At 44.0% G+C, this 24,728-nt stretch overlaps 21 protein-coding genes across 21 annotated transcripts; 12 read left to right on the forward strand and 9 right to left on the reverse strand.

Annotated features, from left to right (window-relative positions):
- Positions 1 to 220: 220 nt before the first annotated feature.
- DI09_38p10 (40s ribosomal protein S15) lies at positions 221 to 731 on the reverse strand (the record flags this gene model as incomplete). The annotated part of the gene is made up of 2 exons (XM_013382332.1): positions 221 to 661; positions 729 to 731. 2 exons carry the CDS (start codon positions 729 to 731, stop codon positions 221 to 223), a joined length of 444 nt encoding a protein of 147 aa, XP_013237786.1.
- Positions 732 to 1,309: 578 nt separating this feature from the next.
- Positions 1,310 to 2,557, reverse strand: DI09_38p20 (subunit delta of coatomer; the record flags this gene model as incomplete). Its single annotated transcript, XM_013382333.1, has 4 exons — positions 1,310 to 1,483; positions 1,505 to 1,588; positions 1,618 to 1,711; positions 1,740 to 2,557. Coding segments are annotated over 4 exons (1,170 nt in total), but the record flags the coding sequence as incomplete, so codon positions are not given.
- A 237-nt stretch (positions 2,558 to 2,794) lies between these two features.
- DI09_38p30 (putative IKK epsilon kinase) lies at positions 2,795 to 4,063 on the forward strand (the record flags this gene model as incomplete). Its single annotated transcript, XM_013382334.1, has 1 exon — positions 2,795 to 4,063. One exon carries the CDS (start codon positions 2,795 to 2,797, stop codon positions 4,061 to 4,063), a length of 1,269 nt encoding a protein of 422 aa, XP_013237788.1.
- Positions 4,064 to 4,427: 364 nt separating this feature from the next.
- DI09_38p40 (uncharacterized protein) lies at positions 4,428 to 5,231 on the reverse strand (the record flags this gene model as incomplete). The annotated part of the gene is made up of 1 exon (XM_013382335.1): positions 4,428 to 5,231. The coding sequence occupies one exon, from the start codon at positions 5,229 to 5,231 to the stop codon at positions 4,428 to 4,430; it is 804 nt and encodes a 267-aa protein (XP_013237789.1).
- Positions 5,232 to 5,266: 35 nt separating this feature from the next.
- DI09_38p50 (uncharacterized protein) lies at positions 5,267 to 6,227 on the forward strand (the record flags this gene model as incomplete). Its single annotated transcript, XM_013382336.1, has 3 exons — positions 5,267 to 5,423; positions 5,452 to 5,607; positions 5,632 to 6,227. The coding sequence occupies 3 exons, from the start codon at positions 5,267 to 5,269 to the stop codon at positions 6,225 to 6,227; spliced, it is 909 nt and encodes a 302-aa protein (XP_013237790.1).
- A 143-nt stretch (positions 6,228 to 6,370) lies between these two features.
- On the reverse strand, positions 6,371 to 8,224 carry DI09_38p60 (uncharacterized protein; the record flags this gene model as incomplete). The annotated part of the gene is made up of 1 exon (XM_013382337.1): positions 6,371 to 8,224. One exon carries the CDS (start codon positions 8,222 to 8,224, stop codon positions 6,371 to 6,373), a length of 1,854 nt encoding a protein of 617 aa, XP_013237791.1.
- Positions 8,225 to 8,592: 368 nt separating this feature from the next.
- Positions 8,593 to 9,169, reverse strand: DI09_38p70 (uncharacterized protein; the record flags this gene model as incomplete). The annotated part of the gene is made up of 2 exons (XM_013382338.1): positions 8,593 to 8,943; positions 8,969 to 9,169. The coding sequence occupies 2 exons, from the start codon at positions 9,167 to 9,169 to the stop codon at positions 8,593 to 8,595; spliced, it is 552 nt and encodes a 183-aa protein (XP_013237792.1).
- A 75-nt stretch (positions 9,170 to 9,244) lies between these two features.
- DI09_38p80 (uncharacterized protein) lies at positions 9,245 to 10,384 on the reverse strand (the record flags this gene model as incomplete). The annotated part of the gene is made up of 1 exon (XM_013382339.1): positions 9,245 to 10,384. One exon carries the CDS (start codon positions 10,382 to 10,384, stop codon positions 9,245 to 9,247), a length of 1,140 nt encoding a protein of 379 aa, XP_013237793.1.
- A 179-nt stretch (positions 10,385 to 10,563) lies between these two features.
- On the forward strand, positions 10,564 to 12,429 carry DI09_38p90 (glycyl-tRNA synthetase 1; the record flags this gene model as incomplete). Its single annotated transcript, XM_013382340.1, has 1 exon — positions 10,564 to 12,429. One exon carries the CDS (start codon positions 10,564 to 10,566, stop codon positions 12,427 to 12,429), a length of 1,866 nt encoding a protein of 621 aa, XP_013237794.1.
- A 622-nt stretch (positions 12,430 to 13,051) lies between these two features.
- Positions 13,052 to 13,945, forward strand: DI09_38p100 (regulatory protein suaprga1; the record flags this gene model as incomplete). The annotated part of the gene is made up of 1 exon (XM_013382313.1): positions 13,052 to 13,945. The coding sequence occupies one exon, from the start codon at positions 13,052 to 13,054 to the stop codon at positions 13,943 to 13,945; it is 894 nt and encodes a 297-aa protein (XP_013237767.1).
- A 65-nt stretch (positions 13,946 to 14,010) lies between these two features.
- DI09_38p110 (uncharacterized protein) lies at positions 14,011 to 14,606 on the reverse strand (the record flags this gene model as incomplete). Its single annotated transcript, XM_013382314.1, has 2 exons — positions 14,011 to 14,378; positions 14,591 to 14,606. 2 exons carry the CDS (start codon positions 14,604 to 14,606, stop codon positions 14,011 to 14,013), a joined length of 384 nt encoding a protein of 127 aa, XP_013237768.1.
- Positions 14,607 to 14,656: 50 nt separating this feature from the next.
- DI09_38p120 (uncharacterized protein) lies at positions 14,657 to 15,367 on the forward strand (the record flags this gene model as incomplete). The annotated part of the gene is made up of 1 exon (XM_013382315.1): positions 14,657 to 15,367. The coding sequence occupies one exon, from the start codon at positions 14,657 to 14,659 to the stop codon at positions 15,365 to 15,367; it is 711 nt and encodes a 236-aa protein (XP_013237769.1).
- Positions 15,368 to 15,525: 158 nt separating this feature from the next.
- On the reverse strand, positions 15,526 to 15,883 carry DI09_38p130 (subunit TIM14 of mitochondrial import inner membrane translocase; the record flags this gene model as incomplete). Its single annotated transcript, XM_013382316.1, has 2 exons — positions 15,526 to 15,625; positions 15,669 to 15,883. The coding sequence occupies 2 exons, from the start codon at positions 15,881 to 15,883 to the stop codon at positions 15,526 to 15,528; spliced, it is 315 nt and encodes a 104-aa protein (XP_013237770.1).
- Positions 15,884 to 15,940: 57 nt separating this feature from the next.
- DI09_38p140 (uncharacterized protein) lies at positions 15,941 to 16,723 on the forward strand (the record flags this gene model as incomplete). The annotated part of the gene is made up of 1 exon (XM_013382317.1): positions 15,941 to 16,723. The coding sequence occupies one exon, from the start codon at positions 15,941 to 15,943 to the stop codon at positions 16,721 to 16,723; it is 783 nt and encodes a 260-aa protein (XP_013237771.1).
- A 165-nt stretch (positions 16,724 to 16,888) lies between these two features.
- On the reverse strand, positions 16,889 to 18,575 carry DI09_38p150 (uncharacterized protein; the record flags this gene model as incomplete). The annotated part of the gene is made up of 3 exons (XM_013382318.1): positions 16,889 to 16,986; positions 17,043 to 17,422; positions 17,524 to 18,575. 3 exons carry the CDS (start codon positions 18,573 to 18,575, stop codon positions 16,889 to 16,891), a joined length of 1,530 nt encoding a protein of 509 aa, XP_013237772.1.
- A 57-nt stretch (positions 18,576 to 18,632) lies between these two features.
- On the forward strand, positions 18,633 to 19,331 carry DI09_38p160 (uncharacterized protein; the record flags this gene model as incomplete). The annotated part of the gene is made up of 1 exon (XM_013382319.1): positions 18,633 to 19,331. The coding sequence occupies one exon, from the start codon at positions 18,633 to 18,635 to the stop codon at positions 19,329 to 19,331; it is 699 nt and encodes a 232-aa protein (XP_013237773.1).
- Positions 19,332 to 19,521: 190 nt separating this feature from the next.
- On the forward strand, positions 19,522 to 20,309 carry DI09_38p170 (endonuclease/exonuclease phosphatase; the record flags this gene model as incomplete). The annotated part of the gene is made up of 2 exons (XM_013382320.1): positions 19,522 to 19,530; positions 19,587 to 20,309. The coding sequence occupies 2 exons, from the start codon at positions 19,522 to 19,524 to the stop codon at positions 20,307 to 20,309; spliced, it is 732 nt and encodes a 243-aa protein (XP_013237774.1).
- A 66-nt stretch (positions 20,310 to 20,375) lies between these two features.
- On the forward strand, positions 20,376 to 21,099 carry DI09_38p180 (uncharacterized protein; the record flags this gene model as incomplete). The annotated part of the gene is made up of 3 exons (XM_013382321.1): positions 20,376 to 20,490; positions 20,519 to 20,904; positions 20,932 to 21,099. The coding sequence occupies 3 exons, from the start codon at positions 20,376 to 20,378 to the stop codon at positions 21,097 to 21,099; spliced, it is 669 nt and encodes a 222-aa protein (XP_013237775.1).
- Positions 21,100 to 21,530: 431 nt separating this feature from the next.
- DI09_38p190 (uncharacterized protein) lies at positions 21,531 to 22,796 on the forward strand (the record flags this gene model as incomplete). The annotated part of the gene is made up of 1 exon (XM_013382322.1): positions 21,531 to 22,796. One exon carries the CDS (start codon positions 21,531 to 21,533, stop codon positions 22,794 to 22,796), a length of 1,266 nt encoding a protein of 421 aa, XP_013237776.1.
- Positions 22,797 to 22,980: 184 nt separating this feature from the next.
- On the forward strand, positions 22,981 to 23,304 carry DI09_38p200 (uncharacterized protein; the record flags this gene model as incomplete). Its single annotated transcript, XM_013382323.1, has 1 exon — positions 22,981 to 23,304. The coding sequence occupies one exon, from the start codon at positions 22,981 to 22,983 to the stop codon at positions 23,302 to 23,304; it is 324 nt and encodes a 107-aa protein (XP_013237777.1).
- Positions 23,305 to 23,414: 110 nt separating this feature from the next.
- DI09_38p210 (uncharacterized protein) lies at positions 23,415 to 24,686 on the forward strand (the record flags this gene model as incomplete). The annotated part of the gene is made up of 1 exon (XM_013382324.1): positions 23,415 to 24,686. One exon carries the CDS (start codon positions 23,415 to 23,417, stop codon positions 24,684 to 24,686), a length of 1,272 nt encoding a protein of 423 aa, XP_013237778.1.
- Positions 24,687 to 24,728: the final 42 nt, after the last annotated feature.

Below are 24,728 nucleotides of genomic sequence, written 5' to 3' on the forward strand. Positions count from 1 at the left end.
CACAATCCTTGGCGGCTTAATAGTCAATTCCATGCCTGTATTTACTTTAATAAATCGCTAATTGTATCTATCACTACATGTTAACGGCACATCATCATCACCCTCAGCTACTTTTAGCCAGTAGCCGTACACTCTTATTGATTTTAAGATCGCAGGAGCTGAAATTGCTAAAAGTACCATATCAGCTACTACATACACAAATGGGGTCTCCAGTATAAATTTATTTAAGAGGAATGAAGCGAGAAGAATGGGTTGCACCGATACCGGGTCTTCCGTGCTTGACAGGCTTGTAGGTGATGGAAAATTCACCAAGATAGTGGCCAATCATCTCTGGCTTAATTTCAACCTGGTTGAAGGTTTTGCCATTATAGACACCAACATTAGAACCTATCATTTCAGGTACAATAATCATGTCTCTCAGATGGGTCTTAACAACAGCTGGCTTTTCCTGTTCTGTAGATTCGAGCTTGGCTTTACGAAGGCGTTTTATAAGAGCCATTGGCTTGCGCTTAAGACCACGGGTGAATCTTCTACGGGCGCGTGCATGAAAGAGATCAAGAAGTTGGTTATTTTTCATCTCCAGCAAATCATCCAGCTCTATTCCACGGAACGAAAATTTTCTGAATGTGCGACGCTTTTTTAGATCAGCTGAATCGTCGGCCTAGGAATTAGTATGAGATGGATGATATAGGGATCGACTCGTTTATATTTAAGGGAAAGGGACGTACCATTTTCAATAAAATTAAGAATAACTAAAATCAAAATTTATAAAATTTAAAATTGAAAGGGACAAATTTATTAGTAAAGTAAACCCCCCTATATGACAATGTAATCCATTGCGACAAGAGAACACTCATATGAATAATCATCAGTAGAGAGCGGGGCATTAGTCTCTGTGTCAGAAATCCCCAGGACCTAAATACGGAGTATTAGACAAATTCATGACGAACTTTAAAATCACAGAGACTTTTCCTTGAAGAAAAGGAGATTGAGACCGGATAAAATCCATCGTCGCTTGAAGAAATTCCAGTCAGGCTAAATTCGATAGTTCCTGATGGCATTTCAGAATCGATCAATGGAATTTTCCATTCCAAAAAGCTATTTTCTCGACCGGGAACGACGGAATAGGAGCCAGAAAATTCGGTTACTGTCGGCTGATGTTGACTATACTATCTATGAGGGTGATCATACCTTGGGAGAGGAATTCGAATGCACACATTTTCAACAAATGCAGCAATCTTGGTGTTCAACTCATATTCTGCACTGTACGAGTATGTGCCTGGAGATGAACATTCTGGCCAGCAGTTAACTAGATCATTAAATGGCACAAAACACCAATCAGCGGGATATCGGATTCATCTTTAGACGTGTACCTCCATTTAAGGATAGATATCGGTTGTCCTTGCGGAAAAGACTTTTTATGGTCCTTTGGCAAGAGAATAGATTTGCTGTTGAAAGCTGCCTTGTCGATGTTTGGATGCGTCTACGAGGTGAGGCAAGTCACGCGAGGAACCTTAAACAACAGACCCTCTCTTTTGGAGTTAAATGAAACAGAAATAGGCGATGTAGAGAAACGTGGATCATTAACCTAACCCTAAATACAACTGATATCAATACCTGAACAGCAAGGTCCCCTTTCAATTCCAAACTTTCAACGCCGCCACTTTTCAATAGAGTTAGAGAAATTATTTCAGACACAACCAATTGAACTCTAAAAGTAATCACTTGCACATGTATACTTTGAGCGGCTTGAAACTTGCTCAATTGAAGCAACTTCGATTTTCTTTTGTACAGGCCCAGAGGTGTTTATCAAAGTGGAGGGAATTTGCGATTTCTTTTTTGAAAGCTGCATTCCCCCCGACTTGGAAGTAGAACCAGCAACAAAAGAAGATCCATTGTTGTAATTATCTGTCGGTGATTGAGAGGCGGTGTATACCAACTGAGTCGGCATCACTGGCTGGGTTGAAGCGGCCATGGACGAGGCGGAAGCTTTTTTCTCCTTCCTAATGGCCTCTAACTGCTTTAGCTTTTCTTTTGCCTTTTCTTTTGTCTCTCTTTCTTTGTCCTTTATAACGAGGTCCTCCATTTTCTCTGCCTGCGAATACATCTCCAGTGCTGTTTGCACGGCAGAGATCGAGCACGAGTCAGGAATGGAGAGCGGGAAAAATGTCTCATCGATAGCATGAATAATAGGGAACACATTACGCATCATATCTTCAAGTCCATGCAGACGATTTTTTTCTCCGGCGATGCTAGAAATAATGGTGGCCAGAGAACGAAGTTGCTGAAAATCCAATACAACGTTAGACGTAGGGAGTGTAACCAACACCAAAAATATAGAGCCATCCAATGGCTGAAAGATATATCTACAATTTTCATCTTCAATCAGAGAATGATCCAGAGTGGAAGACGACGATTTGGAGCCTGATGTGGCGGCTGGGATTTTCCGTGAAAATCTTGAATACAGAGCCTCTACAAACGTCTTGCGCATTGAAATAAATTGGCGTGAAAACAACACTTTTCCATCTCTCGAAACAAGCCCCACTGAAATAATACCCTATGCAAGTGAGAAATGATCGTTTAAAAGATACCATTAACAATCAATTAAATTTTGTCAATTCAAAAGGTTTATTAAAATCTTCCCTTACAAGGCTAATTAAAATTTTCCTTTGCAAGGCTAATTAAAATTGGCTTTAGATTTATTGGCTAATGGTTAGTTGTCCACGAGCTCATTTGCTGATCGATGTGTATTACAAGCTAATTTTAAAGCACCCATTTTATTGATTTCCCGGACATGCATGTACCCTCATCCTCTTGCCCCGAACTACAGCCAGAAACCAATCCAAATATGCTATCACCGCCATCCTCGCCACTCCCCCTGCCTACCAGCTACCTTAAAATCGATATTAACAATCCTTCAAAGAATGTTGACGGGACTCCAAAAAACCAGGATGTGTTATTTGCATTCTTTGAAATGAGCCCAGTAGACGGTGCTTTGTGGAAGGATCTCATCCCTCATTCAATTGACGTTAAGAAAAGGCTCTTTCTTGGACAAGGAAACCATGCAAATGTCTACAAGGGCTGTGCACCCTTAAAAGAGGCCATTTCTTCAATTAGCCTTTATCCGAAAGACTTGCGCAATAGTAAGACTACCAATGATACCCTGGATGGAAACACATCCGATAATATAGAAAAATTGGCAGTAAAAGTTTTCCATAGAGAAGATCCAAATGCGCTGTTCATTGCACTTCGCGAACTGTACTTCCAATCTGAATTCTTCAAGTCGTCTCCCTCTCTGGGGTTAAAGGCCTTTGGGGTGCTGATAGTTTATAAAAATTTCATGTTTTTCATCACCAGAACCGACAATGTCAATGCCTCGTATCTATCGACCGATGATATTAGATATTCTCAAGTTGTTTTGCTGATAGAATTGGGAGAAAATGGCTCACTTGCCAATGTTCCCAAAAAAGTTATCACCTCTGATTTTATTTTAAAGACCGGACATCAGCTTTCTTCAATGCTAGTGTCGTTGTTTGAACTGAATTTTATCCATGGTGATATCAAGCCTCACAACCTTTTTCCTTTTTTTTCGAATCACGGAGGTTTACAAGTTAAATTGGGCGACTTCAGTTCGACAATCAGGCTCTCAACATTGCACTCTCCCGTTCTAATGGATTCTTGTGGGACGCAGGCTTATTTAGCTCCAGACCTGCTTTTGTCGGCCGTGCCCTCCATTGAGGCCATCAAAGGTGGCGATGCGTATGCCATTGGTGTCACCCTATGGTCATTAATTACTGGGTGTTCCCCTTTTGGGGGGATCACTTCATCTGTTCCTAGGCTTATTGCCATTAAAAGAGGGTTTTTTGAGTGTGGACAGAATCCATGGAAACTGTCATTGTCCAATTCATCTTGTTTACTTTTGCCATCTGGAGAAACAGTTCCTGCTGAGATTTCATGTGCTCTCATCTCCATCATAGAAGGCTTGTTGCAAGGAGACGCTTCGAAGCGGATCTCACCTCAAGATCTCCTTTATTCTTTCCAGAAGCTTTTAAATTGCTCCTGAGTATGCTTAAATTAAGCATTTCGAGTGTCAGAAATGTTTTAGAGGGGGGAGGGGCATTTTATATTTCCGATATCAATGATATTGCTAATTTATAGCTTATTCTGTCCTTTGAAACTTAAAAGATAATTGAGCTACCAATGAATGATTGTATCGCAGTGATTCGATGACGTTGCACCACCATCCTATTGTAACATCTATTAAAATGCTAACTTTTCGAAAGAAAGTTGTCTGAAAATAAATAAAAGCATTAGGCATTGTAAGAACGCTAGATAATTTTGCCACCAAAATAGAGGCGAAAAAGGGGTGGCACCACGCTGTAAGTTCTAGATTTATTGTAAAATTTTTGTCTACATGGCGGCCGGCATTAACCGAGTTTCCCTATGTCACTTGAATAATAATTGGAAAATTCGCATTCGTCCTCTTCGCTCATCCATAAAAGATTCGGTTGGGCATCCCTAATTATACTCCTGAACAGCGAGATTTTAGAAAATAATTCACACAGTGAAGTCTGTAGCTCAACAGGGGAAACCATAGAGGCTGACGGTAGGAGTGTCCGGGATAAATATTGAGGAGAGTTTCTTTTCCACATTGTCACATTATCGAGTGTAATTAACGACAAAAGGGAATCTGGAAGAGGCTTTTTCTCTACGGATTTTATATCGAGCATTTTGAAAAATAGTTCAAGATTGCACCATGTCTTTCCTAACTCCTTGCCCACCATGATGGTGTATGGGGAGTTTTTACACTCCATTCCGGGTCCAAACCAATAAAGCTTCGAAACTAGCCCGTGCTTCAGTAGTCTTTTAAAATTAGCCATCTCAGTCAATTTTTTTGGATAGCCGTGTAGTACTAGCATGATTGCATCAAGAGTTCCAAAAATGATATATTCAAATGGAGGTGTGGAGTACAGGTTCAGCTTGTCTTTTATGGATTTTTTTATGCCGATATCTATGAAAAGGGGATGCCCCTTGGAAGATCCCCCGGGCGAAGAAAGCAAATGATTGCAAAAGGCATCAACATCCCTCCATGATCGAGAAATCGCGAGACTGGATGGAAAGTCCCAGCTGTCCTTCATTTGAGGTTGACGCCAGATCCAAGGAGGTGGCGAGAAAGGCATCGCAGCAGAGCAAATAGCGGATACGAGCTTTAAAGAAAGGGCAGCCCTCATTTTAAAAAATTCGCTCAAGGATTCGCCTGTTTCGCATGTCCTCACTTGCTACTATTCGCCGATGGCTCACCCAGCATGCAAAGCATGGAGATGTTTCACAAGAATTTAAGCGCCCACGCAGGCCTGTCAGATGGGTCAATCGAGCAACACATGAACATAGATGGCTAAGAAAGCCGATTGCATATATCATTGGTAGGAAGGTCATTTTTCACCTCGCAAGGCACACAACCATTTTGCGGATGGTCTTTTATTTCAAAGGCTCCGATTTTGATTCCTCGCTGGGAAACAGAAGAATGGCTGCACAAGATCTCTACGGAAATGATTTTCCCGCGCATCTCTCCAAACACGCCCCTCCGTGTTATTGATTTCTGTTCAGGTATGAAATGTATTTTTTCTTGAGGAAGCGGATGCATTGGGCTCTCCCTTCTTGGCAGTTTTCTTACCATTTTCGGAGGATCTCCCAAAAACATCGCCATCCAACTGATTGACATCGATCCAAAGGCAATGGCCCTTGCTGCTGAAAATATACGGTCGCTTCAAAGGCAAATGAAAGTTGATTTTGTCAACCATACGCCAATTGATCTCCAAACAGTGGATTTATTGTCAGAGAGGGATGTCCAAATAGGATTGAATCTGCAATTCTGCAAATCGATGGAAACCCCAATGGATGTTTGGATTGGAAATCCGCCGTACATTCCGACTGCGGCAATAAATTTGCTTCCTCGCTCTGTAAGATCGTGGGAGTCGGCCCAAGCACTTGATGGGCTGTGCACAGAGGGCATACATATCCACAAGGCAATAATTTCTCGCGTGCATGGCCTATCAAAGCACTCCAAGATGTGGATTTTGGTGCTTGAAATTGGCGGGGATCATCAGAGAAAGCCATTGGCGCAGTATATCTCGGGGCTTTTTGGGGCCTCTGCCGTGCCGTCCTTCCATACAGACTCTTCAGGAAAGACACGCATTCTTGTTTTACAGCCGATCTCCAGCCTTTAAAACATGGGTTTATTATTGGTTCCAGCTGATTTAACTTTGTTCCACCTCGATGTAATCAAATGAAAAAGATTTAATCAATTGGTAGCTTATGGCAAAATGGCAATGATTTCGCGCTTGTAAGCTTAGCTTTACAATTATAATAATTAATGCTCCTCTGCTCTAAATAAACTCATTGCCGCACCAAGTGTCCAGCAAGGATATGCATTTCCGATATTTTCCATTTCAATACGCAAAAAAGAGCCAGGCCCTTTTTTTGGCAAATGAAACCCCTTAGTCATCATGACATAAATGTAGCTTAGATCCAGGCAAAGATTTGGGAGAATTGAGGGATGAGAATTCTGAAAAGCTTCAAAAATATCGGGGTACCTCGTTTCTGTAAAAAGAGGCGAACATATAATCCTGCCTAGGCGTTCAATGTCACTAAGCGAAATGTCTTTATGAGTAAAAGACGAAGGACGGCCTTGGTATGTATTACCGCCGCTGGGGGTTTTCTTAAATATTCTTTTCCATACGAAAGTGAAACCACCTTCAGAGCAGCCATATGTTGGCAGAAGTCTTAGAATCGGGCCCAGAATTGATGAAAAGTGCGACGACAGATTGATGATTTCGTTTTTTCTTTTCAACATGGAACGAGGAAATGGAACCCCATCAAAGGAGCATTGAGGGTATTTACAGGACTTTGTGTCCAAAACAGACGAAACGACTGCGTTACACCGACTCCAAGAGGATTGTGCAGAGCTCGTGATATCGACATAAGCGGAACTGGGATATTCAGAGGTCTTAGAAACTAATACACTCATGGGCTCGGCTAAAGTACCACTGGTAAAGCAGGGATGGGCAACGATGGCTGGAAATGTTTTTCCGCTAGCTAAAATGTCCTTTTGGTGCTCAGTGGACGATATGGATACAAACGACGTACCCAGTACGGAATTGCAAATAGATAATAAAACTAAAGAGCGGACTGTTTGATAGCCATAGTTAAGAAAAGAGTGCACAAAAAGCAAGTACTGCTTGCCTTGGAATCGCACTGGATGTACAAGGTTAAGAGGTGGACTGTTCACCGGAAATCCACTGGCAAGGCGAGCATCCATTCTGGCAAGCATTTGGGCCTCCTCTTGAGAAATCTCAGAGATGATTTGCAATGAAACTCCACCCAGGTCAATAACTGAATTGCTGGATTGTTCCTGCACTTGGATTGAGGTTGAAGAGTTTTTTGCTGATACCAGGGTGATATTGCAACCACAGTCGTTCAGCAAATTATTGTACAGGAAATTGATCGAAATCCACGCCCATATTCCTTCAGAAATTCCGGATATCAGTTCTACAGAATTTCTCGTGTCGTCGACAAGAAGGAAAGGGTAATTGGAAAGTGCTTGCCTAGCCCCTGATAAAAGCGCCTCTACTTGCTCTTTTGGAAGGAGTCTGACTCCCGCAGTAGCTCTCAAAGCTATAGGGGTAGTTGAGTGCTCATTTTCTGGAATAAGCTTCAAAGCATTTGAGAGCAGCGGGTCGATGAGCTTGGGGCCTATAATGAAGGGACTAGGCGTGGCAGCTAATGATGAGAATGAGACCGAGATGGATGAGAAATAGTCCTTATGCACTGCAATTAGAAACTCGTTGCAAAATTCTAGCTCATAAATGTGCATTCGGGTGCCTTGGGACCCAGCATCGATAATGATGGCATGCTTGTTGGCATGTGAAAAATTGTCATGGCTTTTTTCAAGAGGATACGTGTGGCCTTGACACGGAATAACATTTTCCGAAATGGAAGCAGGTATGATAACTGTAGATGTCGATATAAAAGAGTCTTTTTGATACAGCACAAGTAAAATAAGAAGTGAGAGAAGGGAGCAAATTAAGACCGTAATAATGGCAAACTTCCTTTCCCTTTTGGTGCTCGAATTTTGCGATTCAGATACAGCCGGTTCGATATCCAATGAGAAGCTGTCCAGAGATTCTTTTAAATACTCTTCTGTGATAAAATGCTTCAGCACCATAGAAGAAACCCGTTTAACCAATTAAATTTAAATAAATTACGTTTACGCAACTAATTTAATATTCTACACAAGTTTCATCTCGCTTATCATTCAAATGCATTTTGGGAAATTAAATTTTATTAAAATTTACCGGCTATCGCCAAATCCAAAATGCATGCTACTTTGTTGACAAGTAAGTGGTCACAAAAGACCATTGTTCTCCGCAAAAATCTACCCTCAACCCTGGTTTTATAAGCGTTACCTGTCAAATTATATGGATTTTTGCACCGATTTTTACTGGCAGTAAATTATATAAGGCGACTTGAATTTATACTGGGCCTTGGATCGGCATAAATATATTAGTGAACATTTAATTTTGACTGTTAATATTATGTGCTTGGCTGTGTCCTGGGTGCAAAGAACTTTTCCAAAATGAGCTGAATGCCCTGAGTGGACTTTAAAAGGTTTTCCTTGAACCTGGAGTAGGAAAACGACTCGAGCGTCTGTCTGAGACCCCATCTAATCTTCGAGGTAAACGTGGCGTTTGTTTTTACAATTGTCCTAAAAAAAGAAAAAACTGCATACCAGTGCAGATTATCTGGATCGCATTGATAAGTTTGATCTTCAACGACTCTTATCAGCCCTGCATAGGAAATATTTCCAGTTTGGACGGTCATGATCCTATTTACTGGATCAATGGAAGATCTTTCTACAATAAGCGCCTCTGGCGCGTTTATCAACTAGCCAATGAGAAACCATGCTTACCGATTTGCCCCATGAAGGAACTGAGGATGTTTTTAAAAGGAGACGCACCGTATGGAGGATGCCATCCGAATCGATGGTCCTGCTCAAAATATCGGATGCCAATACATGTGTTGCCAGAGGATTTGGGTACTTGAGCCAAAGAGCTTGTGAAACCATTTCCCAGGAAAATTCGTACTTATGTACATGGGAAAAAACCTTCATAAATCAAATAAAATTTGGGAAATTATTTTATTTAAATAAACAAGTTAATTAATTAATGGCCTGAAATGTTAAATTCTAATTTGCCCAAGCCATGTCTTGAAGTAGCTTCCGCTTTTTGGGCATTTTTGAGAGGTCTGGAAGAGGGCGAATATACGGTTGGGCCATCTGCAAGGGAATACGTTTGAACTCTGAAAAATTGTATGGCGGGAATTCATCTTCTTTGTCCTCTCGGGTCAAACGTTCTCCCAATGATTTTGAAATTTCACGCATTGATAAAAGATCTGGAGCAGTGGCAAGCGATTCTCGTAAATCTGTATGATGAGGAAGAAGATGCTTGAAAATTTTAAATAAATGACTCCTCAAAATCGAAGAAGAGGGAACCAGAGTCTCTTCACAAATATCCAGGTATTCCAAAGCCAAATCACGAGCGGGGATGAATTTCCCACTAAACAATGCCGGATTATACAGTTGCGTTTCAGCGCACATAACACCATCACACCCGGTTTCGGATATACACTTTTCAATGTCTTCAAAATACAAGATATTTCCATTGGCAATAACTGGAATCGAAAGGGCCTCCTTGATGGCTTTGATTTGTGCCCAATCGGCAAGGCCTGTTGCATGGCCCCTTTGCTCTCTAATTCGGCCATGTACGGTTAGCAGAGAAGCGCCGGCAGACTCTATCATCTGGGCGTATTTAACCGATTTTTCGACGCTTGGAAATATTCGTATCTTGGCAGTAATGGGAACCGAAATGCCCTTTGCTACTATGGATATCATCTTTGAGATAAGATCCCACTCGTCCTGTAGGTAGGAGCCATAATGGCCCCTACGAGCAATGTCTTGAGGACATCCCAAATTTAGATCTACGCCATCACATTTATCTTGGACAAGCCTTGCAGCTGCCAAAAACATTTCAGCATCATTTGCACAGAACTGAACAATTAATGGTCTATCAAATGTCTCATCTGGCAAATGCTCCTTTCTATAGGCAGGGTTCTCAACAAACAAGCGTGCATTGATCATTGGCGTGTAGCAAAGATGGGCGCCATATCGCCTGGCCATGACTCTCCAGGCAAGTTCGGATTGATCCACCATTGGGGCAAGAATATATTTAGGGCTTTTCAAGACACCTTTGAACCAGTCCATTATTTTAAAGGAAATTAAAATGTTCGCAAAACTAGCGTAATTTACACCCAGCTTCTTAGTCATCATTTCTAAAATCAAAATTAGTAACATTTTTCACTTCCCTCCTTTTTCGAAGGCGATGACATCCATTCAGAATCTCTCCCTTGCTTCGACATTTTGCCGGCCTTCCTTGACACTTCAGGGGAGATCTAAACTTGATGAACTGTTGAAAAAGAAATTTTTCTACGCCCCTGCCTTTAGCATATATGGAGGTATTCCTGTCTGTTTCATTTCCGTTAGGCGTTGCTGGGCTTTATGATTTTGGACCGCCAGGATGTGCCCTTCAGGCCAACATTGTTGATCTTTGGAGGAGACACTTCGTATTTGAGGAGGAAATGTTAGAAGTTGATACCACCATTCTTACGCCATATGAAGTCTTGAAGTCCTCTGGACACGTTGATAGGTTTTCAGATTGGATGACTCGAGACAGTGTCACCGGTGATGTTTATCGGGCAGATCATCTTTTGAAGGCTTGGATCAAAAAGCATGTCATTGAGGCAGCAGATGCCACGCCAGAGGCCATTGCAGATGCCACTATGGATCTTGCCAAGCTTGATGGATTTTCTCCGGATGAGCTTCAATCGAAATTTGCATCCTATGGTGTGCTTTCTGATCTTGGAAATTCACTTACTCCCCTTTCACCCTTCAATTTGATGTTTGGGACAGAAATCGGGCCCTCTGGACTTCTCAAGGGATTCATGCGTCCAGAAACCGCTCAAGGTCAATTCGTAAATTTCAAGCGTCTTCTTGAGGCAAATTCAGATCGAATGCCGTTTGCCTCTGCTCAAATCGGGAAATCGTTTAGAAACGAAATTTCTCCTCGTTCAGGGCTGCTCCGCGTCAGAGAATTTTTGATGGCCGAAATTGAACATTACGTAAATCCAGAAGCCAAAAATTTCCACCCCAAATTCGAGTCTGTTTCTTTCCATTCGCTTCCGCTTTTGTCGCGAGAAATGCAGTCTTCCGGATCTGAGCAGGTCTGCATGACACGCGTGGATCATGCAATTGAAAAGGGGATTATTGATAATTCGACGCTCGGATACTTTCTTGTGCGAATTTATTTGTTTCTTCTGAAAATCGGACTTCACCCCGACATCATCAGATTCCGTCAGCACCAGTCCAACGAAATGGCCCATTATGCATCTGACTGCTGGGATGCTGAGCTGCTTACTTCGTATGGCTGGATCGAATGTGTCGGATGTGCTGATCGCGCTGCGTTCGATCTTACCGTTCATTCTCTCAAGACAAAGGAGAAACTTGTCGTAAGAGAGCGTCTTTCTACTCCCGTTACCGAGCTACGTGTAGTTGCGGAGTTGGATCGAAAGGCAATTGGAATTACATTTAAAAAAGATGCCAAGCTCATTTGCGATGCTATCGCGCTCGCACAAGAGGATCCCGTATTAATGGAGAAAATTTTGCAAGAGTCTCTAGATCGCAATAAGGTGGCGGTTCCCCTTGCAGGATGGAATTCTGAACGCTCGTCCGCCTCTTGTCCATCAGATTTTGTTGAGGTTCCTTCTCAAATGCTGGGTCTTCGAAAGGAGCTGACCACGACACATGTTCGAGAATACACGCCAGCTGTCATCGAGCCGTCCTTTGGAATTGGCAGGATAATCTATGCGTTGTTGGAACATTGCTACTGGGTTAGGGCTCAAGATGAACAGCGATCAGTTCTTTCTCTTGCCCCGCTTGTTGCGCCAACAAAGGTCCTCATTGCTCCATTGCTTTCTCAAAAGTCTTTCGAGGATTTGGTCTCCAATATTGCTCTTCTTTTGAAATCGAAGGGTATTGCCACGCAAGCTGATTGCTCCTCTGCTACCGTTGGAAAGAAATATGCCCGTGCTGACGAGTTGGGAACGCCGTTTGCAGTTACCATTGATCATCAGACTGTTACGGAGGTTCAGGAAAATATCCCTGCAACGGTTACTGTTCGGGAGAGAGACTCGACCACTCAAATCCGCGTTTTTATTAATGATCTTCCAGATCTAATTGAGAATCTTGTGCAAGGCAAGTTGCATTGGAATAATCAGCTTCTTTCAAAATACGAAGTCGTCCAGTGTTCCAATTGCTGATAAATAAAACTCCTTAGCATCTGTTTACAAATCTCGCAATCGCCGAGCTATTGCATTATGTGGTTAATTCAACACTGGAGACGTGTCATTTTGCCGCTCAAGTGGTGAAACCCACGGCACACCATTACTTTAAAACTTTGAAAAGGGTAAAACTTCCATTCAAGTTGCACAGAACTACCGTTTTGCGGTTGAGCCTTTTAAAAACCTACAACTTGTAATTACAAATCGTGTAGAAAATTAAAATCGGCGCAAATTGCACCCATTGTTAGGGTTATTTGGAAATCTGCACATCCAAAATGGCGCTAATGTGGCTTGCTGCTGGTGTGTCATGAAAACGGTTGATTCTGAGACTTTTCCTGTGTGGCAGGGAAAGGCGCTTGGAGCGGATTTAATATTTTAACACAATAAACTTGAGGGATTTCAGTCTATTCACATTGTGTCAAGCATTAAGAGCAACCTAACCCTAAAACCATTGCATCCGTTTTACGGTCTTGAATGGTGATATTTTGAAAATTTACAAAATAAAACAATGCTTGGATTTTATAAATTCAATTTGCTTGAATTGCAAATCGCATAGTGGTCAGTGTCGCGCATGTGTTGAAAGTTTTCATTTACTTCCTTCATGTCAAGTACGGCCAAAAGATCACTTTCCATGAGCATGCTCGCTCGCAGATTCACCCTGGGCATGACAGTTAGCCAGACATCTGGTGCTGGTGCCATTTCTATTGCATTTGCCAATCCATCTTCTTCTCAAATATCTGTCCAAAGGAGATTTGCCAGCGGCATGACCACATCTGGCGGTTCTTCAGCTTCTCGTGCAGCTGGTGCAATGAAAAACACTCCAGAAAAGGCCCTCAAAGCCGCTATTGAGTCTGAGTTAAAGTACGAGAAGGAAATGACTGAAACGGACCCCATTGAGGTACCTTCCGAGGTTATAGAACATTTCAAAGCTCACGGTTTGACCATCTCGAAAGACAATACCGGTGATGCATTGGTGGTTCTCTCTGGTGAGAAAAATGGAACAAAGCTTTCCCTGGCCTTTGATGTGCGCCAAGTTTATCTCAACGAGCTTGGGGATGACGACGATCAAGAGACAATGGATAACGAGGAAAGTAACGAAGAAGAGCAAGAAGATGACCAAGAAGGCGACGAAATAGAGGCAGATGAGGATGCAGACATGATGGACGAGGGTTTAGAGCCCGTTGCAGCCAAGCTTGTTCTTACTAGGGGCAATTCATCGCTCTCCTTTGAAATCAGTCTCTCTTCAGAAGGTGTCGAAGTTCACTCCATGCATACCGGCGCTCTGCCATTGAATGCAGAGCTCTATACATCCGATGTATTCACAGGCCCCAACTATGTAGACCTTTCCACAGACCTGCAAGAAGCCGTTAGCGGCTATTTGGAGACGTTTGGCATCACAGGAGAGCTTGCGGATGTGCTCAGATCGTACATGGATGTCAAAGAACGCAAGGAATATGTCGCGTGGCTCTCCACGGTCCGTGACTTTTTCAAGTAGATCACCCACTAAATTAATTGAAAACAAATAAATGCACTTGACGAACACTTTGGGGATGTTAAGATTTAATTAGCTTTTGGCTTGGCCTTGGAGGCGAGCTTTGCCAAGCGGTCCTTGTCAAGGTGAAGCTTGGTGATAACAAGATTCGATGGGTGGATGCCGATTGGGACTGTGGCGCCTTGAACCTTTTCGCGAGAGATACGCTCAATGTTGACGACAAACTTTTTGCGATAGACGGCTGTGATTTTGCCCTCTCTGCCCTTGAATTTTCCGCTCGCAATGAGCACTTCATCGTCTTTCCTGATGGGCATGGATCTAACCAGATACTTCTGGCGCAGCTCCTTGGAGAGAGCAGAGCTCATCAGCTTTTGGCGTAGATGAGAGGGAGCAGTGAAGTGGGCCTTACGGCACTTTCTGCGCGATGAAGTCACCTCTATTTGTAAGATTAAGAAAGAAAAAAGGGGATCCGAAAAATAGAACTAAAATATAGGCCGATCAATATCAAAGAATTGGGGAAAATCAAGGGAAAGTGTAGGGAAACCCATCGGGAGAACATATGTCAAACATATCAAGGCTAACCCATGATACAGAGAACAAATATCACCCCCCTGAAGGACAGATGAAATACAAGGACGGCAAACTAACCTGGATTCAGCTTCATATTAGCGTATGTAAATTAAATTTCGAATTTATGAAATTTAAATTTTACAAATGTCAGTTCCTACTGACCAAGTCAGGGAGCGCATCGCTCAGGCGAAGGCTCGCCTTAAACAACAGATTGCCCAACAGCGCGCCAATCAATTACAACTTTCAGAAGAAACTCCTGAAAAACCGGGAAGCTCATTTCTTCCTACTTTGCATATAGAAGAGCAGTCCGCATCGGAACTACCTGCTCAGCAAGATTCGTCTTTTTCGAAGTCTGCAATGCATTCGAGTGGCCGGAAAACAATGCCTGCTTGGAGAATGGCACAAATCGACGAGATTTCCAAAAGGAGATCGGGGATCAGTGTTGGAGCCTGCAGATCGGCCTCGGATAGCATTAACACAAAAACGCAGGTACTCCTCGATCGGTTTCGCTCCTCTCTCAAAAAGACAACAGCCCCGGTGGAAATTTCCGAAGATACCAATGGCGCCAGAAATTTTATTGAAAAAACGGCAGCCAGTGATGGCATTCTGGATGAATCTCGGGCTCCATGCGCTCTGCATTTTGTTTCTGGATGCAAATCTTGCGCCGCTGCATCGCCAACTACAGAGAACGTTACACAGGCAGAGGCCGAACATGGTTGGCAATCGCATCTTCTCTTTTTCGAAAAAGAAGCCGGTGAGCGCCAGTTAAAGACAGACGCAGAGAACCTGCTTGTAATCGATCCGCGAGAGCGGATGGCTACCTTACAGCCAGTTTCAAAGCGAACTCGAAAGTAGCTTTTCGGCGCGTCCATAGTAAAAAGTTCTGCTTTTGAACCGATTTCGACACATCAACAAAGAGGCATTTTCAAGCCGTTTGCTTACAACGCCTTCTGCAATGGAACATTTGAGAGATGCATCCCCGTTTGGTAGAAAGTCTTTTGAATAAATTTAATTTATTTGTTTTTGCCTTCGAGAAGCACTCGAGCCTCGTTGATCTTTGAAGCAACATAGGGAGAGCCTCCGCGGTCCGGATGATTTGCCATTAATACGCGCCTATATGCGTCTTTTATCCGCTCGTGGGAATCATACTCCCTACGTGGTAAGGGCATAGTGGTACCGAACGCCAAGGATGAGCGAGGCCTCCCTTCGCGTCATGACGGGAGCGAATCCGCCTTGATGGTAGTGGATGAACGGGGATGTTCCTGTCAGCTGTGAAATTTTATTCATGTTGCGCCAGGCGCGCAGCAGCCCCCGTGCAGCCAGCGAGCCCCCGACTAGCGCTACGCCGCTAATGAGCAGCAGCGACGTCATTAAGAATTAAAATTTAATTTTGCTAAATTTGAGCCCAATTTAATCAAACAGCAATTTATGCAATCCAATCCGGTCATTGAGGATGAAATGGCGCTCGATGGCGCTATTTCTGCACACAAAACGCCACAGATTGGCTTCACAATGGAAGCCGCCCCACAAAAAGAGGACCTGCCCCAAATTGACGTTAATCAGCACTCTGCATTTTCGATGGATACCGATCGGCAATCCACAGATGGAGGCTTTGATACTTGCAGGGAAGAAACCGATTTATTTGAGCGTCTGTTCACAGTTTTTGAACGGTTTTGCCGTTTCGGAGTACCATCTGGCCAATTGTCTGCTGCAGGTGTGCCTTTGATGGATGGGTCACGATACGTAAAAATTTTCCGTGATGCGGGCATCCTCGGGGGTAATCATGGGCTTTCCGGACGACGGGCAACGTCTACAGATTGTGACATTGTTTTCAACTCGATCAGGCGCATCAATGAGCGCAAAATCAACTTTGACCAGTTCGTGGCAAGCATTGATGCTTTGGCAGCGCGTATCGGCACTGAAGTCGCACCGTTGCTACAACTGGTGGCAGCCTCCACAGGCCCAACTCTGATGGGTACAACGACACCCCATGCACCAGCATTAGCTACTGGACAGAGACTTTCCCTTGCAGAACGATCGCAACTAGCGACCGAAAGGTCCATGCTGGCCATTGAAAGATCGACGATTCCCACGGCTCGACACTCGATTGGGTCCCCATATAAACATCAAAGGGCTGAGGTGAACCGTTCGCCGAGATACTCCTTACGCTCGCAGCCTAACACCGAAAAAATGGTAAGATATATTTTTTGACCCTAGCCGGATGTTTTTGAAAGGCTCTGTGACATCAGCACATTTACAGGCACACAGAAGCAGAAGATGAGCGAACTCCGTGTTTTCCGCCCCTCTGCTCAATAAAAAATTGAAAAATCCAAGCATAGTGGAGAGGCAGCTAGTTCAAATGGAAAGGCAGCTAGTTCAAGTGGGGTAGGTGTCCTCGGGAGAAGGGTTGATATCAATACCTTGAGTTTCAGTGATGTCCTTTCTTGTGGGAGAGAAAATAGATCCATAAACCACTAGAAGAGGATATTCCAATTGTCAAGTAATCCGCGGTTGCGCAGCAGCAACATACTCAGTAGCGAAAGGATCAGCATGATCACCAATGTGCAGTAGAAAGGTGTTGCCGAGTAGTTGTAGTGGTAAAGAAACGAAAGCGGCGGCAACGCCACAGGATCTGCATAAACCCACGGCAGAGGAATGTTCATGCTAAAAAGAGCGCTAATGATGGATATCGGCATCGAGATAAAAGTGATAACTGTCAATTTTTTAAGCAAGGCGTCTCTGTAGGAGCACGATGCAATCAACGCTAGTTCTGCAACCTGGCAATGCTCTTCAAGAGCGCAGTTCAAGTTCATCTCAATAGCAGCAAGCTGCTCTAAAGCGTCGGGAAGGCAGGCGTCACTACGCTCGACACCAAGACCCGCGAAAAGTTCAAAATGCGGGACAAGGTATCTGCGCAAATGAGCAAGCTTACGTCGTTGCAGCCAGAATTCTCCGAGCGAGGGTGCCTTCTGTTGATGTTTTTAGGGTTAGGGTTAGATCTGGTTCCAAACCGGATCCTAGTGATGGAGGCAAGTTTGGACTCTTCGAACCGATCGAGGAATAGCTCGGTTTCTTTTTGAAAAAGAGAAAAATAAGTGGCGGCCAGACGTTCAAAACAGACGTGATAAAGCAGAGCGACTATTTGAGGATAGGCCACTACGTCTCCAGAAAACGCTCTAGGAAGAGCCACACGCCATACGTTATAGGAGCCATCGATGCTGTCCTGAGATAAGCTTTTTTGATGGCCCTTATGTTGAGTATTCACGCAATTCTGCTGCTGATAATCCATATGGTGTTGATGGCTCGCACTTAGATTGTCTACAGGCATATTTTGAATGCGTACGGAAAGTGTGCCATGATGGTTTCTGCTGATGGCATCGAAAAAACTGCCACAGTATGATAGGGCAGAAAGGCGAAGGGTGATGAGCGAGTCTCCCAATGCAATTGCACATATGTTGAGCCGGTGGTCCGTAAGCTTCCTCGTTGCCACGCTATGGGCTTCAGAGGGCAAAGGCGCATATAGTGAAAATGAACTCTGATCCTCAATAGGAGTAAGACGTGGGCGATCCTTTGCATCTAGTTGTGCAGCCACCCCGGAATAGTATGTAGTCAAAGGAGTAGCGTCAAATGCAATTGCAAGAATCACAATATACCGAGGATTGTGAATAATTTTTGGTAGTGAGTGACTGATCATGGGGGTTGTCATATGGGAAATGATTCTTGCAATAGTCTCGGTCTCCAGGTCAAATAGCTGCTGCAGGTAGGAAATATCGTCAAGTGTCGGCTTGGCCACATCCAACCAAAAGCATCGGGAAGGATCATAATGCGGTCGAAAAAAATCTGCAAGTGCATCACCTGTGATTCCAGACTGAAGAAACTGGTTCATCGTCCACAAAGAGTGCTTAAAGAGGGGATCAAATTTCTGGCGATTGTAGTTCAATGGGGAAAATATGCCATATGGCGGTACGCGCTCCGCGCGCAAATTGTTGTCTTGGTTGCTGAGGCTATCCCTTAGACTGCTATGCATTGCAGGGTGTGGGGAGCAACGCTTCCGCATCGGCATGATGGAATTGAAACAGACTGCCAATTAAATTAAACTTCAAAAATAAAAAAATTATTTATGAGCTCGGCTATTATCCAGGATCTGGTCAGCTCGGCGCGGCTAGTGCGCGAAGATGCACATTCACGCGTGCTTTGTTGGATGGCAGAAAAGCCCTCTCATGCTCTTTCTTTTGAATCGATGTTAAAGCTGTGGCGCGCACTTCTTCGCTCACTATGGATGACAGATACCCCTGAGCGGCAGGAGGTGCTTACAGACATTCTTTCGCGATCGGCCATTGATACATTGGGAGGCCCCGAAAGCGCATCTGCACGTTTGTATGGTGATTCATTTTGGAACTCCATCGCCGCTGAATGGGAAGCCTTGGATAGCTTTCGATTGGATAAATTTTATCTTCTGATGCGAAAGCTCGCCCCTTTGACGCTAAATGCAGCACTACGATTGGTAGAGCATGGCCGCGTTGACGGAAAAATGGTTCCCGCATCCATAATTTTGTTTATCATTGACAATCTGCTCTCTTTTTCTGACCGCTGTGATCCCCTGCTGGCTCCGTTTGTAAAATTGTATCTAACAACAAAAAACGAGATCATCGCTTTGAGGATAAAAGAGAATATCCTCAATACTCTGCAGAACACCAGCCAGGCTCTTCCCCGTCTTTGTCACGAGATCGCCAAGTCAGACATTTCAGGGTACCATGACGTTATTAATGTATTAGGAGTAGCAAACGCAGGAAGGTGCTTTTTCAAATCGCAACCCTAATTAATACCCAATAAAATCGTCATAAAATTTGCCACGTCAGGCAACAATCAGCATAAAATTTGCCACGCTTGGTGACAAGCATCATAAGACGATCAGTGTTAATGGGTGTTGTATGGTGATATCAGCAACGTGAAATCCGGCCACTTGGGTACAGATAGCAGCATGATTTGAATTTTTGATCACCTGCATCATGCGCTCGGTAAGAATGTGCTAAATTGGGAAATTATTTAATGCATCAATTTTGTTCATCTTTAGGTCCTTTTTTTTTTGATTGGGGTGCTGTTTGCCGTTGCTTGGGTCTTTCTCGTGCACTACGAGATTTCTTCAGATCTTGAATCGAGAAATATTAACCCCGATGTTCTTCTGTTTTTTAAAAGGAAAATCCAATGGGCCGCAAACAGCAGCGCCCAGAATATTTATGCAGAGAATTCGCAAAAGCATGGAAAGGCAGAAAATTTTGTAAAAGACGATCCACTTCGCACAGGTATTTGGTCCTCGTTGTGGGGGGATCGGATTTTTGGCTTTTGGCGCTTTTTTAAAGAAAGTCTTTTTGTTAACCAATTTTTGTCAAAAACGGTCGCCGAAAATCTTGATGAGGAAGACGAAAATTACGATATCTCAAAGTTTGATTCTTTTAAGGATGAGGAGCTTAATGGTCCTCTTGGAAAAACCATAGGCAAAGCCCGTTTTTATCGCAGCAAAAAGCCCAAAGCACAAAAAAAAAGGAAAAGAAAAAAATCGATGCGCGATGACGATGAATGGTCTTCTGATGCGCACGAAATTTGCGAGGCTTGTAACTGGGTCCCATCAAAAAAAGACACACCGCAATCTTTTTCTGAGGATCGAAGAAGCGACAAAAGTAGACTACGAATAGTGGAGTTCAATGCTGAATGGCTCTACCTGAATGGTGGGAAGGGCTCATTAAAATGCCCAGGGTTTCAATGTCCATGGAAGGCAAGTCTTCACACTAAGCAATAGGACAAAAAAGAGGCACAAAAACATTTAGAAAGGGTCGGGGAACTCCTGAAATCTCTCGATGCAGATATGGTGCACATCAACGAGTTGGAGGGGTGTGGTGTATTGGCGGCTCTTATTGCTGAAATGGGAGCACAAGGCATACTCAAGGGGTACCTTGTGCCCGGCTCAGATTCCTCAACTGGTATGCAGTTGGCTCTCATTGACGATAGGGCAAAATGTGGGGATTCTTACCAAAATTGATCCCACTCGCCCACTTAAGCGGAGCGAAGTTAGAGTCTCATACCCTGTGGAGGGCTCAAAGTGCAAAAGCAAAGCACAGGGACTTACCGCGGTGTCGAAGCATTATCTGGCCCAATTTAAAATCTTATTGACTGACGGAGAGGCTTTGGATTTTTACATGCTTGGATGCCATTTGCTTGCATATCCCACAGATCCTAAAAGATGTTCGATGCGGGAGGCGCAAGCACATGTAATGCGGCACTTTTTGAAAACCGAGATATCCAAAACTGGCATTTCGGAGGCAATAATTTTGGGCGACATTAACGACTTTGATGAGGAAGTTAAAGTGCCCTATCAGCGCCCTTCAAAGTCACGGGTTTGATTTTGTTTCCAATTTCAATAGGTTCTGAGCATCCTTAAAGCTTCACACACATCCATGTTGAAAAATGTAGCACACATGATTCCATTTGAAGATCGCTACTCATGTTGGTACGATCGGAATGGAAATTGCTTCGATGACGGCAATAAGGAGCGGTCTCTTATTGGTAAAGAGCGGCTTCAATTATTGTAGATCACGGCCTAATTAGCGAAAAGCTCCATTCTCGTGTGACGAACGTCCAATTTTACCATCAGTATGGAATGAGTTGCAGAAATCGAACTTCAGACCACTGGCCACTCATCATTGACATAGCGACATGAGCACAGAAACAAGGATCAAATCGTAACACGAAAGCAAGCAAAGGTAAGGCTTATCTGGCTACTGGAATGCAGTAATGAGCGGAAGAAACCTTATTTCAATAAATTTACAATAAAATACGAGCTACAGGCAATTTATGCCCAGTAGTTTTATTTAGCCTTACTAATGCCATCGGAATTTCCTGCTTGCACGTGCATAAATGCATCTTGTGTTGGTGCTTAATTATAATTTACAATTTACGGAACATTTACAGATTCCGATTTATTGCGTGCAAATTAAATTTAATTTCAACGGTCATCACATTCATGTTGACCAGATCTCGCGCCCAATCAAAACGAAAGGAATCTTCGTTCACAGAAAATTCCAGTGCCACACAAGAGGTTTCACCGGCCAAATGCAATGGGTCAGCACCGGTTGCACCTGCTTCGCCCGTGTTGCCACCAGCGTGTGTTCCGGAATCCCATGAACCTCGGTCTTTGATTCCTCCCGTATTTGCCCTTGTTGCGTCTCTTGCTTTCGGTGCTTGCTACATAAATTTCGGATCCCCTGGGATGGGCGAATATATCTCCGCCGCCTGCTGTGGCGTTTTGGGGCTTTTACTGTTTGTTTCCATGGCCTTCATCCCCGACGGTCCGTTCATCCGACCTTCTCAAATCATGTGGCGCATTGCTCTTGGCATTGGCCTTTTTTACATGTGTATCCTGATTCCGTTCCTTTTTATTCCTCTTGAGACTGCGCGCGAGGCTCTGCGCATTGTTTTCGACAGCCGCCTCGGCGTTCCATTGCCATCCCGTTCATACGCAGAAGCCTGTGGGCTGGACACGTGGCAAACCATTTTCGACCAGCTCGATGTTTTTGTGGCGCTTCACATTTTTGGCTGGGTCTTTAAAGCACTGATCTATCGAGATGTTTTTTTCTGCTGGATTTTGAGCATTGCCTTTGAGCTTTTGGAGTATGCACTACAACATCAGCTCCCGAATTTTGCAGAATGCTGGTGGGATCATTGGATCCTAGATGTGCTTCTATGCAACGCCATTGGAATCCTCGTGGGACTGGTTCTGGGCCGCTTTCTTTGCGTCAAGCCGTTCGCATGGGCATATTCTAGCTCTCGTTTCGAGCAAAAACCCACCTCTTTGGCCACGAAATCCTTCAAAAACTATCTTCAAGTCCTGTTTCTGCTGGTTGGCTCTTTGACTGCCGAGATCACCTGCTTCTATATTAAGCATCTGCTGTGGATTCCGACCGTGCATCCGCTCAATGCCTTTCGCTTACTTTTGATAGTCTTTCTTGGTTCTGGAGCTGTGCGTGAATTTTACGACCTGTTTTCTAAAGACTGCCATAAATCATCCACGACTCAAAAAGCTCGGCCCTTCGCTGCTGTCACATCGATCATCCTTATCTTCGAGTCGATCATCTGCGTACGGTGGGGACAAGACCAGTTTCCGAATCCAGCTCCATTGGAGGTGAAAGTTTGTGCACTTTTTGCTGCTTTTGTTCTTCTTGTCCTTATTCCAACATTATTATTTATCCTGCCCTCAATATTCGGTAAGCATAAGAAGGAGTCCAAGTAATTTATCAATAAATCAGTACATATCCACATGTAACTGGGGTTGATTTTTTCTTTCTTGGAAAAGTTTCATCATCGCAACCTTAAATTTGGGATGGACAGCCATATTATGTGCACATTTTAAACTTTACAATAAATAACATGACAACGGTACGTTTCGTTGTATTTTGTACCATTGCGATAGCAACATGCAGGGGCAGTTGAATTTGCCCGCGCGGAAGGCAACCTTTCTTGACAATAAAAAAAAGCACTTGCTCAAAAGGGAGTATGGTGACATTGCTGTGGGAACCGAGCGGAAAGAAATCCTAAGATTCTTGAGGGACTATGACCTGAGAACAAAATATGGCCCCTGTATAGGGATGAGCCGAAGGGAACGCATGGAGCGGGCCGTAAATATTCTCAAAACAGACCGGGAGTACCTTGCACAGGTCAAAACATATTTGAATGCCTATGCGGCGGGTGATTCGGAAATTTCTGAACCTCTCTGGAGCAATGTAGATCCAAAACCTTAAGGAAATTGAAATTAAATTAAACATTAAAACTAAAATTAAAACTTAACATTCCAGAATATTCGAGAAGCATGAAGACACCGTTATTTTTTGGAAATTTTTCGAATTTTGAAATGGTTCGAGATAAGAAGCTTTATGACATCCTTGAAGTTCCTCCGACAGCAACTGAAGCCGAGTTGAAAAAGGCATACAGACGGCTAGCCTTGGCCAACCATCCAGACAAAAATCCAAATGCTGGAGACAAATTTAAAGAGATTTCACATGCTTACGAAGTGCTGTCTAATTCCCAAAAGCGAAAAGTATATGATGCTTACGGCGAGGAAGGTCTCAACGGCGATGCCGGTGCTGGAGGTATGGGCGGTGTTTCGCCTGAGGACCTCTTTTCCCAATTCTTTGGTGGCGCTTTTGGAGGCGGTGGCTTCTTTGGTGGTGCCGGTGGTTCGGGATCCTCAGCTGGGTCCTCAGGACCTCGCCGAGGTAAAGATGTCAAACATGCTTTAAAGGTTTCTCTGGAGGATCTTTATTGTGGTAAGGTCTCCAAATTGGCTCTGCGCAAATCTGTCATGTGTGACAAATGCAATGGCCGCGGAGGCAAAGATGGAACGTCTCTTCAAAAATGTACGTCTTGCTCAGGCTCTGGGGTTAGAGTTACCATCCGACAGATGGGAATGATGATCCAGCAAATGCAGACGACTTGCCCCGATTGTGAAGGCGAGGGCGAGCTTCTTCCGGCAAAAGACCGCTGCAAAGGCTGCTCAGGCAAGCGGACTGTGGAAGAAAAAAAGGTACTAGAAGTTCACGTGGATCGCGGAATGTTGGACGGCCAAGAGATCCGATTCTCTGGCGAAGGCGACCAAGGCCCGAATATTATTCCTGGCGATGTGATCATTGTGCTGGAAGAAAAACCGCACGACCTTTTCAAAAGAAAGCAATCTGATCTTTTCTGTAAAGTCCAGATCGACCTACTTACAGCTCTTGCAGGAGGCACTGCTGATTTAACCCACCTTGATGGCCGTATCATTCGGATTTCCATTCTGCCTGGAGAGTTGATCAAGCCAGACCAATTGAAGCAGGTTACGGGCGAGGGCATGCCCACGTACAGACGACCATATGACAAGGGGCACCTTTTTGTTCAGTTTGACGTGCAATTTCCAGATTCCTCCACTTGGGCCACCAAGCTGACGCCGGAGAAAATATCAATGCTTGAAAATGTGCTGCCAGCAAGGAGAGCCTTACCGACACATGGTGCTTCCGCTACAATTGAAGAGGTCGTGCTTGCAGAGCCGGATCTGAGACGGGCAGATCGCAACTCTGCCTCGCAAGACGACGATGACCACCAGGGCGGCCACCACCGCGGTGCAGGCATCCAATGTGCCAATCAGTAGCGAGTATGCGCATAAATTTATGACAACCATTTCGACGTTGGT

The sequence above is a fragment of the Mitosporidium daphniae genome (assembly GCF_000760515.2).
Source record: "Mitosporidium daphniae strain UGP3 chromosome Unknown contig-38, whole genome shotgun sequence".
Classification (NCBI taxonomy): Eukaryota; Fungi; Microsporidia; genus Mitosporidium; species Mitosporidium daphniae.